The sequence below is a fragment of the Typopeltis vanoorti genome, chromosome 11 (assembly GCF_054136105.1).
Source record: "Typopeltis vanoorti isolate ZY-2024b chromosome 11, IOZ_Tvanoo_1.0, whole genome shotgun sequence".
NCBI lineage: Eukaryota > Metazoa > Arthropoda > Arachnida > Uropygi > Thelyphonidae > Typopeltis > Typopeltis vanoorti.
This window is the reverse complement of record NC_143559.1, coordinates 71,391,959-71,412,043: the sequence shown is the minus strand read 5'-3', so window position 1 is coordinate 71,412,043 and position 20,085 is coordinate 71,391,959. Positions and strand designations below refer to the sequence as shown.

General features: G+C 35.2%; 1 protein-coding gene across 3 annotated transcripts in view; it reads left to right on the top strand.

Annotated features, from left to right (window-relative positions):
- LOC150101719 (embryonic polarity protein dorsal-like) overlaps positions 1–20,085 on the top strand; it is a 103,986-nt gene that overhangs the window by 14,987 nt on the left and 68,914 nt on the right. For all 3 annotated transcript variants that reach the window (XM_090399987.1, XM_090399985.1, XM_090399986.1), the window contains one exon: positions 4,783–4,874. In XM_090399987.1, the coding sequence (XP_090256113.1) occupies positions 4,783–4,874 (92 nt within the window). The remainder of the gene's footprint in view (positions 1–4,782; positions 4,875–20,085) is intronic.

Sequence of the window (20,085 nt, the reverse complement as noted above, 5' to 3'; positions counted from 1 at the left end):
CAGATAAGTGTCATTTTGAGTAATAATTGGTGAATTTGCATAGTATTTACATAGTATTGTTTACTTTTCGTATTTTAGCATGTCCTGGTGATTTTTCGGTGTTTTCTGAGTATTTTAAATAGTAAATTGATAGATACGATTATCATGCATATATCCCCCATAAAGAGGAATACAACAAAGATGGCGTCCAAGCCACCATCTTTGTCTAAAAATTTTAATTTAAAGGATTTGATTCAGTGTACCGTTTGCGAAATGTATGCATTGAGGAGAGCAGTTGGAGTCTGGTTAAACAATGATAGTGGAGTGAATGTGTGTGCAGAAAGTGTAAAGAATGTGAGGATTTAAAGAGTGTTTGAGGTCGTGAGAGTGATATCATTGTCGAAAGTGAGAATCTAGAAAATAGTGATAATTGCGAGGTAGTACCAGATAGCTATGAGAGTGGCTTTGAAAGTGAGGATAAAGGTAAACATACAGAACGAATGAATGAATTATCAGAGAATAAAAATGATGAGACTGATGCAATGAGTGAGATCACTCGATTACGTGGAGTGATACACAGGGCAAATTGGCAGCTGGAGCGTTGGCAAAAATATTTACTGAGCGTAGCGACTGATAAACGGCAAAAGTATGATAGAAAAAAATAAGAGTATGATAGTGAGTGTAAACAAAATGAAAGAGCTAGTGTTGTATGGAGATTCCTTAGTAAGAAGTGTGTTAGTTGAGAGTTTAACAAAATCGTACCAACCTGGTGCGAACGTTAAGGATGTAAGCGAGTCAATGCAAAAGCAGCGGGTGAAAGAATTGATAGTGGTAGCAGGTACAAATGATTTGAAAGCAGACAAAATAGCTATGAGTGAGGATGTGAAGGAATAATTGCTTGAAGTAGTAAAAGAGAAGAGTGAGAGAGTTAGGATGGTGAGTCTGTTGCCACAGTATGACAGTGAAGAGTATAGGAGGCCCATAATTGCAAATGACTTTTTGCGTGAATTATGTTTGATGAGTAGCGTGGAATTTGTGGAATGAGTTCAATGGGCGAAAGGATTTATATAAAATGGATGGTTTACATTTCAATGGATTTGGTGTACGGAGACTTGAAAAGGTGTTGTCGAATGTAGTGGAAGTGGATGTGCAGAAACAGGGAAACTAGAGTTATTAAGGGGGGAGGAAGTAGATATGCAGACTTTAGGGAGACAGTTGAGTGTATGAATGTGTGTAATATGCCCAAGCGAGTAAGAAAGACCACGAATTAGAATGGGATAGTAGTATAAGGCATCAAAATAGGGATGGGATAAATGGGCTTCTGCAATTCATGTATACAAATGCCAGAAGTATTAGGAACAAGAGGGAAGAATTTTTGGCCTTGGTTGGCACTTCCAGACCACAGGTTATTGGCATTAGTGAAACATGGCTGACAGAAGATGACACAGCTAGTAGGATTGAATGTGAGGGGGGTATGGTGTGTTCAGGAGTGACAGGGAGAATATAATGGGGGGAGGAGTGTTATTGATGATAGCTGATGAGCTACAGCCAAGGAGAATAGAAGTGGAACTGCAGGATAGAGAAAAGATCACATTTGAGGCTATTTGGTGTGAGATTGAAACTAGCAGAACAAAATATACATTTGGGTGCTGCTATAGACCAGGTGATGGAGTAAATGGTGGAGATAGTATCCATAAGCAAATAGAAGAAATGAGTGGAAGGAGGGTGATTATTATGGATGATTTCAGCTATGGTAACATTGATTGGAGGGAGGAGAGGACACATTGGAGGAAGGAATTGGATTTTATGCGATTATTAAGGGATAACTATCTGCGACAGCATGTAATGGAAAATACTAGGGGGTCAGAGAGTGCTTGACCTAGTAATTGCATCTGAGAATTTGGCTGTAACGAATATGACCATGTTGCCACCACCAATTGTGAGAGTGATCATAGGGTCTTGACTTGGGAGGTGGCTAAAGGTGTGGATTTTACAATTAAGACAGGGTGCATGTGGAATTCTCGTGGTGGTAAGTATGACAAGCTTAGGAGTTTGATTGTTTCAGTGCCATGGCAAGTAAAACTGCAACGGCTAGATGGTAATAGTGCATGGGAGGCGATTAGGAAGTGTTTGCATGAGGCAATGGCTGACTGTATACCTAGTGTCCGAATAATAAATCAAGTAGGGTTAAATGGATGAATAACACCATTAAGCTTAAGCTGCAAAAAAAAAAAAAAAAAAAACTATAGAAGGAATTTAATCAGAAAGGTGACTGGCAGGCACATGAACGGTATAAAGCGCAGGTCAGAAGGGTAACGAGTGTGGTAAGAAAAGCAAAAACGGATTATGAAAGACCATTAGCCATGCATGCTAAAGAGAATCCCAAACAGTTTTTTCGATATGTTGCAAGTTAAAGAAAAAATGTATATGGCAGAATGATTTTAAAGAATGTCGATGGTAGGGAGGTAGCCGAAACAGTTGATATAGTTGAATTACCGAGTGAGCACTTTGTAAGAATATATCATCCAGGTGGTGATATTGTAGGAATGAATGAACCAATAGATTATACGGGAATTGTGGTGAATGAAGTGGAGGTGAGTAGTCTATTACAAAACCTGAATGTCAATACGTCTGTGGGATTAGATGGTATACCAGCTCGTGTCGAACGTGAAGCTGCTAAAGAATTGTCAGTGCCCTTGACCAGTTTAATTTGAGTCTCGGGTCTGGGTTAGTCCCAAGGGGTAGGTGGCAAGAGGTGAAAATAGTTCCACTGCATAAAGGAGTTTCCAAGAGTTTGTAAATTACTGACCGATTAGCATATCAGAAATCGTTTTCAAGGTCTTGGAGAAATTAGTCGAGAGAAAAATACAGGATTGGATAAATGAAAATGGGATACTGTATGGGGAACAACATGGTTTTGTGAAGGGTAGATCATGCCTCAGTAACTTGCTCACGTTTTATAACACAGTGATGGCTGAACTGGATAAGGGTAATGGGTTTACAGTGATTCTACTGGACCTTGCTAAGGCCATTGACAGGATAAGTAAACTGCAGCATATGGGGGATGGATATAGAGTTGGTGAGATGGATAGGAGGGTGGTTGATGGAGAGATATCAGAGAGTGGTTTATTCAGGAGTAGAGTCCAAAAGACGGCTTGGGACTAGTGGTGTGCCGCAGGGTTCTGTTCTTGGACCACTACTTTTCAATTTGTTCATTAACGATATAGGAAAGAATCTGAGAGGAAGTGTTCACTTGTTTGCTGATGATGCAAAGTTGGGTAGAGCAATAGTGAGTGCACAGGATGTCAAAATTTTGCAAGATGATTTGGATAGTTTGGAGGACTGGGCTAAGGAAAATGGATGTCGATTTAATGTTGTAAGGTTATGCATTTTGGGGTGAAAAGATTAGCAGCAGTATATCACATTGGTGGAACCGTATTCCAGGAGATTGATGAGGCCAGGAATTTGGGTGTGTTGGTGGATAGGGAGTTGAAGTTTAGGGGGCACATTGCAAAAGTGGCTAAATCAGCTCATCAAATCACTTGGTTGCTGAAAAATACTTTAACAAGCAGAGACGAACAAGTTATTGTTCCTCTGTATCGAGCCTTGATAAGACCCCATCTAGACTACTGTGCCTAGATATGGGTGCCAGTGTTTCTTCTTGATGGGAAGGAGGTGGAGATGATCCAGAGATGAGTGACTAAGATGATAGCAGGTCTATGGAATGAACTTTATGAGAACAGGTTGAAGATTTGTGGGTTGCAAAAATTGGTTGATAGGCAGAAAAGGGGGTGATATGATTGAGACGTTCAAATTACTGAAGGGTTTCTATAAGATTAATTCAGAAGATATTTTTGAGAATAGGACTGGTGGTGGGAGGACTAGGGGTCATACATGGAAGCTGGGCAAGAGTGTGGTTAGCAGGAGTGTTAGAACTAGGTTTTTTACTTGGAGAGTGGTGAATGAGTGGAATAAGCTGCCAGAGTCTGTTTTGGGTGCTATGACTGTGAATGAGTTCAAGTCGAAGTATGATAGAGACTGTGTGAATGTCGAATAGTTGTTCTTGACATGATGTTAGGGCCTGCCTCGACAAGTCTGTCGACTCCTTGGAGTTGCCGAAAATAATAATATTAATAAGTTAATAAAAGTCCTATTTTCATATATATAAGGAAGTTGTATTATTGTTATTTTGTTATCTAAATTAAATTTTATATTTTATATATTATTTATCCCTCCTATCAAATATGTAATGTTAAGAAGGAACTCAAAAACGTATGCCTTTGACTTTAAGCCAATATAATAATATATACTATATTGTACATACAATAAACACTAACTATAAAATAAACAATCTAAAAACTCGCATAAGCGTCTTTTTTTTGCATGTCCTATTATAATTACGTAATAGTAAAATAGAAGGGGTCGATAAAAAGTCAAGAAACTCTTGAAGGGGTCGACGGTCAAAGAAGTTTGGTGACCCCTGTTTTAGAGGATAATTGTTGAAAATTTCATTAAAAATGTGCTAAGTGTATTATTTTAAAGAAACTTACTGGTTTTTTTTACAAATTTTTATAAATTTTTATCAAATTTATAATAGATTTATAATGAAATTTTTTTTATAAAAGTGTTTTATTTATAAAATTAATTCAATACACAGATTTGCTAAATGTAGCTTATTTTTTGCCATTTTTTAAAATCAACTTATATCCAAAACTAGTATCTTTTTATATTGATTTCTTCTATATTAGCATACATATATCTAAGCACTTTGAAATTAACGTATGTATAAATAATTTTTTGTAGTTTTCCAAATCTGGGAATTCAGTGTGTTAAAAGGAGAGATATTGAAGAATCCTTACAGCAAAGAGAAGCTCTGAGAATAGATCCTTTTAGTAGTAAGCATAATATTAATATCTTATTTTGAATCTAATGTTATTGAGATAAATAATATAAATAATACAAATAGTTTAGTCTTAAAAAGACCTAGGTTCAAATCCTATCTGTGATAGGAAGATTAACCACTCAACTAGCCACAGTGAATGAAATATACTAGCCATCATACACTCCATATCCATGCTATTTCAATAGTTTCCCACAGGCATTTAACTGAAACAGTTGTACACTTTACATCCATGTTTCATTCAATGGACATATGTTATAGCTAACAGGAAGATCAGTCATGGTTAAATTACATATAGATGGCTTAGATATTGGTTGTTATTCATAAAGAGGAAGATAATTAATTTATCAAACAAACTCTAAAAATAGTCTCTCAGATCTGTTAATGCCTTCCATGCAGCACAGATGTTTTTTTCCATTTAATCCTTTGTGAAGGAATGTCAAGAGCATGGGAGTGCCAGTGCTAATTGTCAATATTGATGATTGCTGATGTAGATTTTATGTTCATTATAAAAATTATGGAAGCAACTAGTAGTTAGAGTAAAACTTCAGTTTAATATAAACGAAAATAATCACTCGAAGTTTTCACCTTCACATTAAGGTCATCATCTGGAATATACACATATATACAAAGAAACAAGCTGCACTACAATCATAGTATGCTAAAGTTACATTGATTTGGGTCAGTCACCCTTTAAAACTACTGGCTTAACCTCTGGTGGAAAAAAAAATACTTACTATATCAACATTAGTGTTCTGTTATTATTATTGTCTTATTTGGTTACAAAAATAAATTAAGCTAGAGAGCAACATGTTCGCACTAAGTTACTCATATAAGTATATATATAAAGTAAAACAAAACATTATGGATGGTGGCCAATAAAAGCTGAAATGATTACTTAGAGTCCTAAAATCAGGGTTTTCTGGAAAACTTGCAACTCTGTGCGAACATGTTGCTTTCTAGCTTAATTTATTTTTGTTACCAACTAGATAATAATAATAATAACAGGACTCTAGTATTGATGTCGTAATTTTTTTTTTTTTTCTCACCAGAGATCAGGCTGGTAGTTTTAATGGTTGACCAAATCAATGTAACTTTAGCATACCATGTAGATTGTAGTGCAGCTTGTTTCTTTGTATATATGTGTATACTCCAGATGATGACTTTAATGTGAAGGTCAAAACATCAAGTGATTATTTTTGATTGGTTTATATTAAACTGAAGTTTTACTTTAATATGGGTTGTTTCCATAATTTTTCTAATGAAGTCTGATCACCGTGAAGGAGATAGATTTTATGCTCTTCAAGGTAGATGCCAATAGAGCTATCAAGTTGTCCAAAATAGGCTAAATTGCATATGCAAGGAACTTTATACAGTTCAGGATGTGTAAGTGAATGAAGCTGATCCTTAGGACGAATGAATATTGCTAGTTGGATATGTGGTTTGAAAGTAGTTTGGAGATTATATTTGCTGAACACTTTAGCTCATTTTTTATGTATCTTGAATATAGAAGATGGGAATAGTCTTGTTGTGATCTTGTGTGTTGATTGCTGGAGGGGGAAGAAGGGGGTGCAATATTTTACCTATTTTATAGGGGTTGTAGCCATTAGCTAAACAAAGTGTTGCAAAGGTATCAAGTTCAGTAACAGTACTGTGTCGTTTAAAGAAATAGTCCTGAATTTAATGTAAGTGTTTTGAGGATGCTGTACTGTTTGAGATGGATAATGGTGCGATTGTTTGGGCAAATTCTTTTTAGAATATGTGGAAAAGGATAACAAACCATTTGACAGTTGCATAACTAGTGTGTCTAGGAAGGGGATACACTTTCCTTTTTATATAGTAAAGTGTATTTCAGGATGTTAGCTATTCAAGTGCACTAAAAATGTATCTAATGTGTCTGAGTACTTGCTTTTAAAATCAATATGTTCATTAGTTTAAATAAGCTTACTGTACTGCTAAGTTCAGTATCCATGAATTCAATTTTAATTATAGTTGAGAAGAAATTATATCATTATACTCTCCTGATGTCCATTTAGCAGAATTTTTAGAGAAAATAATATGAGTTCAAGCATGATTGGTTTGTTTGGATTTATTGCCAAGCAACTCAGGCTACAAGGTCTGTGTATTATGTCTGTTAATTGATTGTGTCTTAATAGCTGGTTTACCTGCTTTGTAGAATGCAAAAAAACAATTTTCAGGGATGGAAAAAACCCTGCCACTCCATATGAGACTGACTAACTCACCTTCAATTTGAAAGCCCTGATAAAGATTCTTTCTGTCCTAGAAGAAATTTGAATGCAGGACTTTCCAGCCAAAGGGCATTGTTGAAACTGACTGAGTTATAGAGGCTCTGAATTCAAGCCTGACAACTTAGTAACAAACTTTTAATGTCAGGAGATATTTAAATGTTATTAAATAATAATAGTTATTATTATGTAACACATTTTTTTTTTGAGTTTAAGATCTTATCATGGGAGGGTATTCTACACTACATGATCTATGCCGTTTACTACCCATTACACAGTACAGGTAACTCTCATATAATGCGGATGTTAGGTTCCATGGAAATCTCGAGTTATATAAATCGTGTCATGTGAGACTCAGATCATATAGAAAAAGTAGGGTTATGTTTCGAAATTGCTCTTTTTTTTAATTATATAAACAACAATGACATATCCAACAAAAAATGTTTTTATTTAATTCTGATGATATTCACGTAAGTTACAAAAACATATAAACTAAGAAACATACATGGTATAAACTTATAAAATTACAAATTGTACATAAACTTCATTGCACATAATGCATAAATGATTTAGGCAAAATAAAGTACATATTTTAATCGTCATCACTGTCTTCAAAACGAACATTTCGTGCATGAACTTTATAAGTGACCAGACATCATCGTCACTTGAAATCTCTTGGACATCCATCATTTGTATAATTCTCATTGCATACTTTGGCTGGTTTAGTTATCAAGAAGTCAGTAAAATGACCTTGCTTACCACTATGCTGAAATTTTTTATTAAGTTATGGAGCTAAACAAATATCCAATTGTCTCATGAATTTTCCGGAGCACTCCATTGAGGGATCATTATCCATAAAATAACTTCTTAACTTACTTGCCAAGGCCAATCCTTCTGCTAATTTCTTTAAACTGAATTCTTTAATGGATTCATCACAATCAGAATCTTCGGCAGAACTTTCCCCACCATTTGGTTCAACATCATTTATTAATTGTACCAGTTGCATCTAATTCTATTATCTATTTTCAAAAATCTATTTCCCCAACAATTAATTCAGCCATATTGCAAAAGCCCTCTAAGTGGCCATTACTATAAAAATAAATTTTCTACATAAAAAAAAAAAGCCATTACATATTGTATGTAACTCACCAAAAGATAAAGTGCTAGGCTTGAGATTAACACACTTATGATTTTTAATGCCTTTCCTGGCAGAAAACGAAGACAATTTTCAACATTAAACACTTTAACTATGATGAAAAGCCAAACGGCTATTTTTTTCTGGCGAAGTTAATTAAATTAAGGGGATAAAAATCCCTTATTATTTTACAGCCAGTATGTGAAACTCTAAGATCGAAAACTACAATCTAATCGATCTAATCTATGATCTTAGATCGTAGTTTTCGATCTTAGAGTTTCGCATATTGGCTGTAAAATAATAAGGGATTTTTATCCCCTTAATTTAATAAACACTTTATACGGTAAACAATTGACATGCGTGCTAAAGGTACTTCCCCTAATATAAATTCCCTACTTATAACTACATGTGTGATACGGGCAGACATAAATTTAACAAAGATAAAATTTGATTTTTAAGTCGCACGGTGAAAAATATGTGGAAAGAGAAAGGGTTACTACAATTTGTAGACCGTGTTATATCGAAACTGCATTGAACAAGGGAGAAAAGAACCCTGCTATCGTATATGAGACCAGCAAATTCACCTACAGCTGAAAAAGCCTACATAAAGATTCCTTTCATCCTGGCAAGAATTGAATTCAGGTTTTTCCATTCAAAGGCTACTTGTTCTAATCATTCATTCAACTGTTTGCTACAGAGATTTTAATCGTCATCATCAAATTCCTGATATATATATCCTCAATGGATGTACAGGATATGATAGCACTACATGAAAAATTACATCATTACTATTTACAGTTTTCCTCCAAATCAGTCTGTTACCTGTCAAGATTCCAACATTATCAGATCTTATATTTCTATCTTCTAATGCAATTTTTACTGTATCAATCCACCTATATCTTGGTCTTCCTCTGGGTCTTTTTCCTGCCAACCTGGCAGAGAACACTTGTTTTGCTAATCTTTCCTCTCCCATTCTGTTTAAGTGACCATACCACCTGAGATTATCTCTGCTAACCTATTCCTGAATGCTGACAATGTCAAGTTCTTTACTAATATCGTCATTTTTAATATGATATTGCCATTGATGACATCTGTTCAAGCCCCTAATCTTTCTCAGGACTCTCATATCTGCAGTGTCTAGTCTTTGGTCGAGAGTGATTTACTTCTGATCCACTCTCAGATCCATAAGTTAAAATTGGCTTGAATACTTTCTTGTATACAGCTAATTTAGTGTTTTGGCTAATTTCTCTCTTATTCCATATAAATTTATTCAGTTGACTTCCTACCATACCAGCTTTGTTGATTCTGTTGTTAGTTTCCATATTTAATTTACCATCTTCACTAAAAATCATGCCTAAGTAGCTGAAATGTGTTACGTGTTCTATACGTTCTCCATTCACAATGCAGTTGATATTTTCAATGTTTCTGCCTATTTTCATTGTCTTTGTCTTTTTAATGCTAACCTTCATACCATATCTATTACAACAGTTATTCACTTTATTCAGGAAATCTTGCAGAATTGTAGCAGATTTATTTAGAAGTAAAACATCATCTGCATAAAGCAAAGAGCTGAGATTAACATCTCCTATTTTGATATCAGGGTATCCTATTTTGATATATTTTAATACCACTTTCCTTCATAATGTGATCCATATAGATAATGAATAACAAAGGGGATAATATATATCCTTGTCTGATACCAGATTTAACATTAAACCATCTTCCTGTACTTCCTTCAATTCTAACTGCTGACTTACAACTCAAATAAAGACTAAGTATTGCTTGATATAATGCCCCATTGACACCATATAACTCTGTCATTTCGAATAGCTGCTCTCTTGACACCTTGTCATATTCTTTTTTCAGATCTACGAAACTTAAATACAGATCTTTGTTATATTCCTATGATTTCTCAACTATCTGTCATAAAGTGAAAATCTGATCGTGACAGCCTCTATTTGGCCTGAATCCAGCTTGTTCTTCACCAAGCTTCTCTTCGACAATCCTTCTCAACTGTTTCTCAAGTATACTTGCATATATCTTACCAGGAACACTCAGTAGAGAAATACCTCTGTAATTCTTGCATTCAGTTTTATTTCCCTTTTTATATATATGGCTACTATGAGAGCTCTACTCCAATCATCTGCAGTTCGTTCCTCTGTCCAGGCCTTCTGAACTATGCAGTGCAGCCACTGTAAGACTTTTATAACTTGATACTTCAGCATTTGTGGTTGAATATCATCTACTCCTGCAGCCTTTCCACATTTCAGGCTTTTAATAATGGCTTTTTCTTCTTCAAGTATGGATATGTATTCCTGACTTCATGCCTGTTCAGTGTTTTTTACCACTGCACCATCATCACTGCTTGTTTCATTTAGCAATTTTTCGAAGTAATTACTCCATATTACCACATAATTCAAGGATATCTTTTTCTCCTATTTTCATGTCACCTTTATCATCTCTAACTCCTTTTACAGCACTCTTTCCTCTATTTCTGAGCTTCTTCAACAACCTCCAGGATATCTTGCCACCTTCTTGATATTTATTTTCTATGTTCTTACCAAAGTCCTCTCATGACTTTTGTTTAGCTAGTTTTACACAGTTTTAGCTTTCTGAGATTTGCCAGGAACTTTTGATATGCTTTCTTCTTTACTTTCACCGCCTCTTTAATTTCCCATGGAGTTCTTATTTTTCTATCCTTTCAGACAACCTTTCCACATGCCTTTCTGGCTGAATCACTCCGTGTTTTCTTCAGGGCTTGTCACTGAATCTCCAAGCTTTGGTTCCTGTTCTTAAACTCTTTCATTTTTTCTTGAATAATATTTGTGTATTTTAGTCTACAGTTAACATCTGAGAGCTGCTCAACTTTTATTCCCTTTAAAACTTTCTTACATGTTCTTCTTTTTAATAAATTCAATTTTATCCTGCTCAAGACTAAATGGTGATCACTTCCAATTTCAAATCCTCTGTACACTCTGGTGTCTTGCACCAGGGAGAAAACATAACTATCAACAATAACATAGTCTATGAGATTTTTCTTATTCCTTGCCTCTTCTCACCATGTGAATTTGTGCACGTTTTTATGTTGGAACGTTGTGTTAGTAATAACCAGTCCTTATCCTGGGCAGAAATCCAACAGGTATTTGCCATTATTATTAGCTTTGCTCTTTTCTCCAAATTTTCCCAATATACGTGGGCTGTTCAATAAGTAATAAGACTAATTTTACTGTGGTGAAACCACTCATCACAATATTTATTTCTGTTGTATAAAGAAATGTTGCTGTATGTATTAACAAAAGAGGTTGATAGATGGCGTATACGGGCTGATGTGCCAGAGTGTCACGTGACTAAATGCAAGTGCTCATCGGCACGCCTACGAGGTTCGACCAGTCTTTGAAATGGAAGCATCCTTGGAACAGCGTTAGGTGATTAAAGTTTGTCTGCGTTGGCAAAAATTGGCATTGGACACTTTTAACATGATATGCGAAGCTTTCCACGATGAAGCAATGTCGAGGGCAAGTGTTTATTGCTGGCATAAAACTTTTAAGGAAGGAAGGCAAAATGTGGAAGATCTTGAACGTGAGGGAAGACCTTCAACGTCCATCACAGAGACAATGATCAACACAGCAGCGATTATCATCAAGCACGTCAAAAGGAAGTGTCCATTGTTGAAGAATGGCTTCTTATTGCACCACGGTAATGCAAAGCCACATATTGTTGGTTGTGTAGTGGATGTTTTGCAGAAGAACAACACAGATATCCTACCACACTCTCCATACAGTCCTGATCTCACACTGTGCGATTTCTGGCTGTTTCCTCAGCTCAAGAAACCACTAAGAGGCCGCCATTTCGAAAGCAACAAAGCATGTGTAAAAGCTGCGGAGGCGGTTTTGAAAGAACTCTCAAAAAACGGACTCTCACATGTGTTTAAGAAGTGGACGCAATGTTGGGACAAATGCATTGCATCTCACAGTAGTTACTTCGAAAAAGACCATGTAAATGATGACGATTAAAGGTAATCTGTTTTCTGTATAAATATAGTCTGATTACTTATTGAACAGCCTATGTATTTTTATATGTCTGACAATCATTTCCTACTCTGCTATTTAGATTCCTCAACAAGGACCAACTTTTCCTTTTTTATTGTGTAAGTTGCTTTCTCTAAAGTCTCAAAATATTCCTCCACTTCTACCTTAGTAGAACCTTCTGTTTCACCATAGGCACAAATAAGTCTCATTGTCCAGTTATCCATTCTCATATTTGCCCACATCACTCTACTTGAGACTGCTTGCCATTCAAGATGATTTGTCTCGTATTTAGTGTTGAATACTATGGCTACTCCTTCTTTTCCTTGATTGTCATTGCCTGAATATAACATTTTGTATTTCTTGCTCAGAAAGATCTCGCCAGTTTTTGCATTTTTTGTTTCAGCCACCCCTATTATGTCGATCTGGTACCTATCTGATTCCTCAGCTAGCTCCACTTCTTTGCCATTCAGATTCAGGCTTCTTATGTTGATAGTACCGATCTTGAACTTTGGTGATGTTGAGTTGAGGTGGGTTTTTAGGATTTGTTCCAGTAGCTGACTTCTCGCTGTTTGCCTTCGTTCCCTGGCGAAAACAACAGCGGCCCTTGTTTAATTGGGCAACACCCCAGCTGGCATGAAATTCTGTGATGTTGTGCCATCATTTTTTATTTTGGTTTAAGCCAATAAGAATACAGCTAAATCTCGAATTGCCAGCTTATCTTCGTTCGTTTAGTATCCAGGTAGATACCTAACATGGTGCACCACGAGAAGGTGAGGATTGGACATTAGGTCAGAAACCCTGATTGGTTCTCCACATTCCTTTAAAGGATGTGGAGGTCTCCTCCCAGTTATATAGCTTTGACCCTTAAGCACCCTGATTCTAATAATCACACAGAGTAATTTGGCATAAAATTTTATGACAAAGTGCCAAAATATCATTAATAGAGAGGCTTATTTTCAAAGTAGATTATAAATCACAAATCAAATCTAATTTTAGTATATGTTTCTCATTTTTGGACTCTGTTATGCAGATTGTTTTCCTTCCTCCCCCACTTTTATGAGAATACATATCAATGTGTCCAATCATCCTTGTGTTATTTTTTTGTTATAGACAGTAGTTTCATTATCCTCCTGCATATTTTCTTTAGGCTTTCTCCAATTTTTTCAAAGTAGGTTTTTTAAATTAGGCTAAGGGTTAGGTTATTTGGAAACCCTGGTTTTGGAGAACAAACATAGTACTTTCTAGTCACTTCAAGTCTCCAGTAATTAGCATGGTAGGATTCATCTGTCACCTAAAGATTTACATTCACAAACGTCCATGCCCACAGTGGGATTTGAACATGTAGCATGTTGGTTGGAAAGCAGAGATGCTATTCATTCAGCCAGCTAATTGTGGTTATAATGAACCCAAGTCAGTAAGTATTTCTGTGTTGTAAGTCTATAACATTTTCCAAATTAATTATAGAAATTTTCCAGTTCTGTGTACTGCAAAATCTTTGCAGGATACTACACTTGTCTTAGAATTAAAACAAACAGTAATAGATAATCTGGAAAAAACGGCTAAATGTAAATTTTATGTACTGTGATATCACCCTCACCTTTTTAATATTCTCTCACAGTTCTGCTGATTTTAGTTCAACAAATTGGTGCTTGAAGAAATGCAAAGAATTAGAACCAATGTTATATATATATGTGTGTGTGTGTGTGTGTAGTCCATGTGGTTAGCCTAGTAGCTGTGCGCTTCACAACCATATGCCTGTGGAAGGAGTGTCCTAAGTTTGATTCCTGAAGGATCTTCCTCAGCCATAGCCAGGTTAGCCGGTCTTGGGCATGGACAGTAGGATTTTTTTCCCCAGTTTATCCTGGGGTTTTTCATGCCTCAAAGCAGGCAAACTGGCCCTGAAAACATCACCACAGGTCATAGAATACACCAGGGCATAGGGCTGACCACCTTATCCTGTGAATGGTTTGAGGTCTGATGATTAATAAACCCTCGACACCACAAGGTAAAAGAGGGGAAAAGAAGATGATATATATATATATATACACCACAAAAGCTCGGAACTATTTCTACCTTAGGACACAGAGCACGCTCTCTTTTAAATAAACCAGATGAGCTTCCAAAAGAAATTAATTACCTTTCTCTTATCTCTAAATGAAATGGATATTCTGAAAAAACGATTAAGAAATTTCTTCTGGATCCTCCTAGGCAGTGTACTAAGGAAACTACTAATTTTAAAGGTAGCATCTCCAATAAATTGGCTAAAGTCCTTAGAAAATACAACATCAGGAAGTTTTTCACTACACTTTCTAAAATCCGTTCTCTTATAAGCCATCCGAAGCCTATTCATCTCAATCTAAAATATCCAGGTGTATACAAATTATGGTGCGATTGTAATATTCCTTATTTTGGACAGACTAACAAATCTATTGAACTACGTATAGAAGAACATAAGAGAGAATCTCCTATAAAAGATCACATGCATCTGCATGTGATCTTTTATAGGAGATGTCTCTCTTATGTTCCAGTCATGTTCTTTTCTCAAACAATTTTCATGATGATCTACAAAGTCACTCAGTTTGCTGGGATAAATCCGAAAACATTTTTCGCTGCAGTGATGAGTTTGAAAGGAAAATTGTGGAATCCAGGGAAATCCTCCCTAATCCTGAACATTTGAACAGCAATTTAAGTTACAACATCCCTGATAGCCATGTTGCAGTTATTCAATACTGGTATTCACAAGAACTTACAAGCACGCATACAATAAACAATGGTTCGTTGGATAGAACAACTTAAAAAAATACATTTTTTATGTCAATTATGTATTACATTTTTGCCTGTAATTCTCAGTTTTTTGTAACTTCAATTTTTATTATTGTGTTCTACCTTTAGTGGATACCTGATGAAGTCTGTAAAAGGCTGAAACTAGTTGTATCATTCTCATTAAAACTTAATTTTTTATCTCGGTTTAAAGTCATTAAATATCTATTTTTTAAAATGTACCATAACAACAGAGTAGACGCTCAAGAATATATATATGTATGATGAATTATTGACTCAGTTGAAATACATATTGTGAAAAGAGTTGAATGACTTAAACCGAGAGTTAGATAAAAGGGTGTTTAATAGTAAAACACGACTAGTTTCGGCTTATAACAGCCTTCATTAGGTGACATTATAAAAGAAAAAAACACTAAACACTGAAGGCTAAAAAAACTATGAACAACATAGAGAGTCTCTATACATAATTAGTATGAAAACGTAGTTGTACTTAAAGCTTTTCTTTCGTTTGTTGCATTGTTAGGAGAGTGCATGCTCGCAGCATCACGTGAACACCAGTACATGATTACAGCTGAATGACTATCTGGGAGGTTGTAGCTCAAGTTATTATTTAGATGTTCAGGGTTGAGGATGATTTCCCTAGATTCTATGAGTTTTCTCTCCAATTCATCATGGCAATGAAAAATGTTGGTAAATCTGTCCCAGCAGACTGTATGACTTGGGGTTTCATCATTAGGATTAGCCGAGAAAAGGATATGGCTTGATAAGGCACTGGCTCGCTGTCTCTTGTAAGCAATGTCCCTCATGTGTAATTCAATAGATTTGTCTGTCTGGCCAAAATAAGGAATATCACAATCACACCAAATTTTATACACACACCAGGAAATTTAAGATGATGATGACATGATTTTGGGTGGCTTATTAAGGAGCGGATTTTTGGAAGTGGAGTGAACAAAGTTCTGATATTGTATTTTTTTAGAACTTTGGCTAATTTTTGTGAAACTGAACTTATGTAAGGAATAGATATATTGCCTTTAAATGTATTTATTTCTTCTGTGTGATGACTAGGAGGATTAAGAAGGAATTTTTCAATAATTGTTTTAGAATATCCATTAAGTACGAAAGTAGTTTTGAGATAGTTGATTTCTTTTTGAAGTTCATTTGGGTCATCAAGAAGAGAGAATGAACTCTATGTCCCAAGGTAGAAATTATTCCAAGTTTTTGGGGAGGAAAGTGATGGGACTGACTATGAAGATATCTGTTGGTATGTGAAGGCTTTCTATACATCGAAATTTTAAGTTTACCAGAAGACCGGGTCAGTTTCACATCTAGGAAAGGCAGGGAACTATCAGTTTCAAGCTCTGCTGTGAACTTTATACTTGAATGTCGACTATTGAGATGTTTCAGGAAATCCATTAGGGAATCATGTCCATGGCTCCAAATGAGGAAAACGTCATCCACATAACGTTTCCAAACTTTAGGCGTTAAAGTGAAAGAAGAGATAGCCTTGGCTCCTAACAATGCAACAAACGAAAGAACAGTTTTAAATACAACTACAGCGTTTTCATACTAATTATGTATAGAAACTCTCTATGTTGTTCATAGCTTTTTTAACCTTCAGTGTTTAGTGTTTTTTTCTTTTATAATGTCACCTGATGAAGGCCGTTATAAGCCGAAACTAGTCATGTTTTACTATTAAACCCCCTTTTACCTAACTCGGTTTAAGTCATTCAACTCTTTTCACAATATGTATTTCAACCGAGTCAATAATTCATTATACATCTATAGCCTTAATGATGAGGCTTCTATTTCAAATACAAAAAGAAACTTCAAGAAAACACTGAGGAGGATAGGACTAAGCATCAACAGGTTAGTCTTTCTTAAACGTTGCAAATTCCACGCTGTCTTTCCTAAATTTATTTCCTTCAAAGAGAATATAAGAACAGAACGTGCGAAGAGAGTCTATCATAAAGCTAAATTAGACCTACTGGATAAAAGAATCTACAATACAAAACGTACTCTCTCTTTTCTGTTCACCAAAAAATAAACTTTAGCTCAAATAGTAGAAGAATCTTTAGATAATGAGAACTGACATATCTTTAATATGAACTGTGAATCTCAAGCAGCCTAAATACAATATGATAACAAAGTAAATCTTATCAGAAAATTTGAAACATTAAAAAGAGTACAAAATAATAGGAACTTCTCAAAACCACACATCAACTTTGACAAAGTCGTAATTAATAAATCTTCTCTCATACTTTGAGACAAAGAAAAAGGCATCCTTAGTAGAGGTCTAAATTTTATTCCTTCTCCAAAATTTCTCCCAAAAGAATCACTCCTTACCAAAATAGAAAAGGCTACTTCATTCCTCCCTTCACAAGATGCAAAACTTCTACGTATTGAATCCATCTTTATTATTAATAATGCAAAACCACTCACAGATAACATTGCTTCGACAGAATGCAAAGCAATTAAGAGTTTAAAAATTAACAGAGATATAATTATTCTTCCCACAGACAAAGGCAATGCAACAGTTATCCTCAACTCTGAAGATTACCAAAATAAGATGCTTGATTTACACCAAAGTGATACCTACTCAATACTTGAAAGAGATCCAACTCGAGAACTTCAAAATCATACCAACAACTTATTGAAAACTACCACTGAACTATCTCGAAACGTTCGCCTGTCTCTACGCTCACTCCATCCTCTTATTCTGCGCATATATGGAGTTCCAAAAATCCATAAGGAAAACATCCCACTATGTCCCATTGTGGAAAGTATTGATTCTCCTACGTACAAACTTTCTAAACATCTTGCAAAATACCTCAAATGTTTTTTAGGCAAGTCCTCATCATTTATCAATAACACAGCAGACTTTGTTTCATACATTAAGGATGTGACAGTTAATGAAGATGAAATCATGGCTAGCTTCGACATAATTTCCTTGTTCACTGATATCCCAACAGACGAAGTCATAACATTACTCAAGGACAAGTTATCCAAAAAAATGTTGGCCTTACTTACCCATTGCATCAAGCCTGGTTACTTTAGATTCCAAGATACTATATACAAGCAGAATCATGGTCTGGCAATGGGTAATTTTTTATCCCCAGTTCTTGCAAATATTTACTTGGAGGATTTTGAAGCCAAGGCTATCTCTTCTTTTACTTTAACACCTAAAGTTTGGAAACGTTATGTGGATGACGTTTTCCTCATTTGGAGCAAACAATGGACATGATTCCCTAATGGATTCCCTGAAACATCTCAATAGTCGACATCCAAGTATAAAGTTCACAGCAGAGCTTTAAACTGATAGTTCCCTGCCTTTCCTAGATGTGAAACTGACCCAGTCTCCTGGTAAACTTAAAATTTCGATGTATAGAAAGCCTTCACATACCAACAGATATCTTCATAGTCAGTCCCATCACTTCCCTCCCCAAAAACTTGGAATAATTTCTACCTTGGGACATAGAGCTCATTTTCTCTTCTTGATGACCCAAATGAACTTCAAAAAGAAATCAACTATCTCAAAACTACTTTCGTACTTAATGGATATTCTAAAACAATTATTGAAAAATTCCTTCTTAATCCTCCTAGTCATCACACAGAAGAAATAAATACATTTAAAGGCAATATATCTATTCCTTACATAAGTTTAGTTTCACAAAAATTAGCCAAAGTTCTAAAAAAATACAATATCAGAACTTTGTTCACTCCACTTCCAAAAATCCGCTCTTTAATAAGCCACCCAAAACCATGTCATCATCATCTTAAATTTCCTGGTGTGTGTACAAAATTTGGTGTGATTGTGATATTCCTTATTTTGGCCAGACAGACAAATCTATTGAATTACACATGAGGGACATTGCTTACAAGAGACAGCGAGCCAGTGCCTTATCAAGCCATATCCTTTTCTCGGCTAATCCTAATGATGAAACCCCAAGTCATACAGTCCGCTGGGACAGATTTACCAACATTTTTCATTGCCATGATGAATTGGAGAGAAAACTCATAGAATCTAGGGAAATCATCCTCAACCCTGAACATCTAAATAATAACTTGAGCTACAACCTCCCAGATAGTCATTCAGCTGTAATCATGTAACTGGTGTTCATGTGATGCTGCAAGCACGCACTTTCCTAACAATGCAACAAACGAAAGAACAGCTTTAGTACAACTACAACATTTTCATACTAATTATGTATAGAGACTCTCTATGTTGTTCATAGTTTTTTTAACCTTCAGTGGTTAGTGTTTTTTTATTTTATAATGTCACCTGATGAAGGCTGTTATAAACCGAAACTAGTCATGTTTTACTATTAAACTCCCTTTTACCTAACTCTCGATTTAAGTCATTCAACTCTTTTCACAATATATATATATATATAAAATACATAACAGATTTGTTACAGTCAACTGTCATAGTGAATGTAGTGAGACCTATGAAATAGTTTGCTATAGTGAATTTCATGCATAGACTGAATTCAATATTATGACTTAATGAAATGAAAACAGCACAAGGCTTGAATTAAACATAGATTTAATTGTTCCAATATTTTGTCTTTGTTGCAGAGACATCATTGGAATTAAAGTATATAAAAATTGTAACAATGTACACAGAACATGCACAATTAATTGGAAAATTTTAATAGTGGAAGCTTTCAGTCCAAAGAAGGGAACATCCTCTGTGAATTTGATAGGCAGTTTTGGCTGTTGGGATGGGTAGTTTAAGAATTACTCTTTTGCAAATTTTGAGAAATTTCACACAGCCATGTTTGTTGTCAGTGGTTTATCTTTATCAGATCTTCCCATTGCTTTTTTATTATAACTATAGACAACATTACTTTCTTTTCTTTTTTTTTTTTCTTTCCTGTTATTTTTATTTTTGGAAAATAACAGGAAGCAAACTGAAAGGACACTTTCCATAGACAACATTGCTTTCTTTCTCATTCATTTTTGGAAAACGAGAGAATATAAACTGAAACAGCACTAAACACAGTACAGCTAATC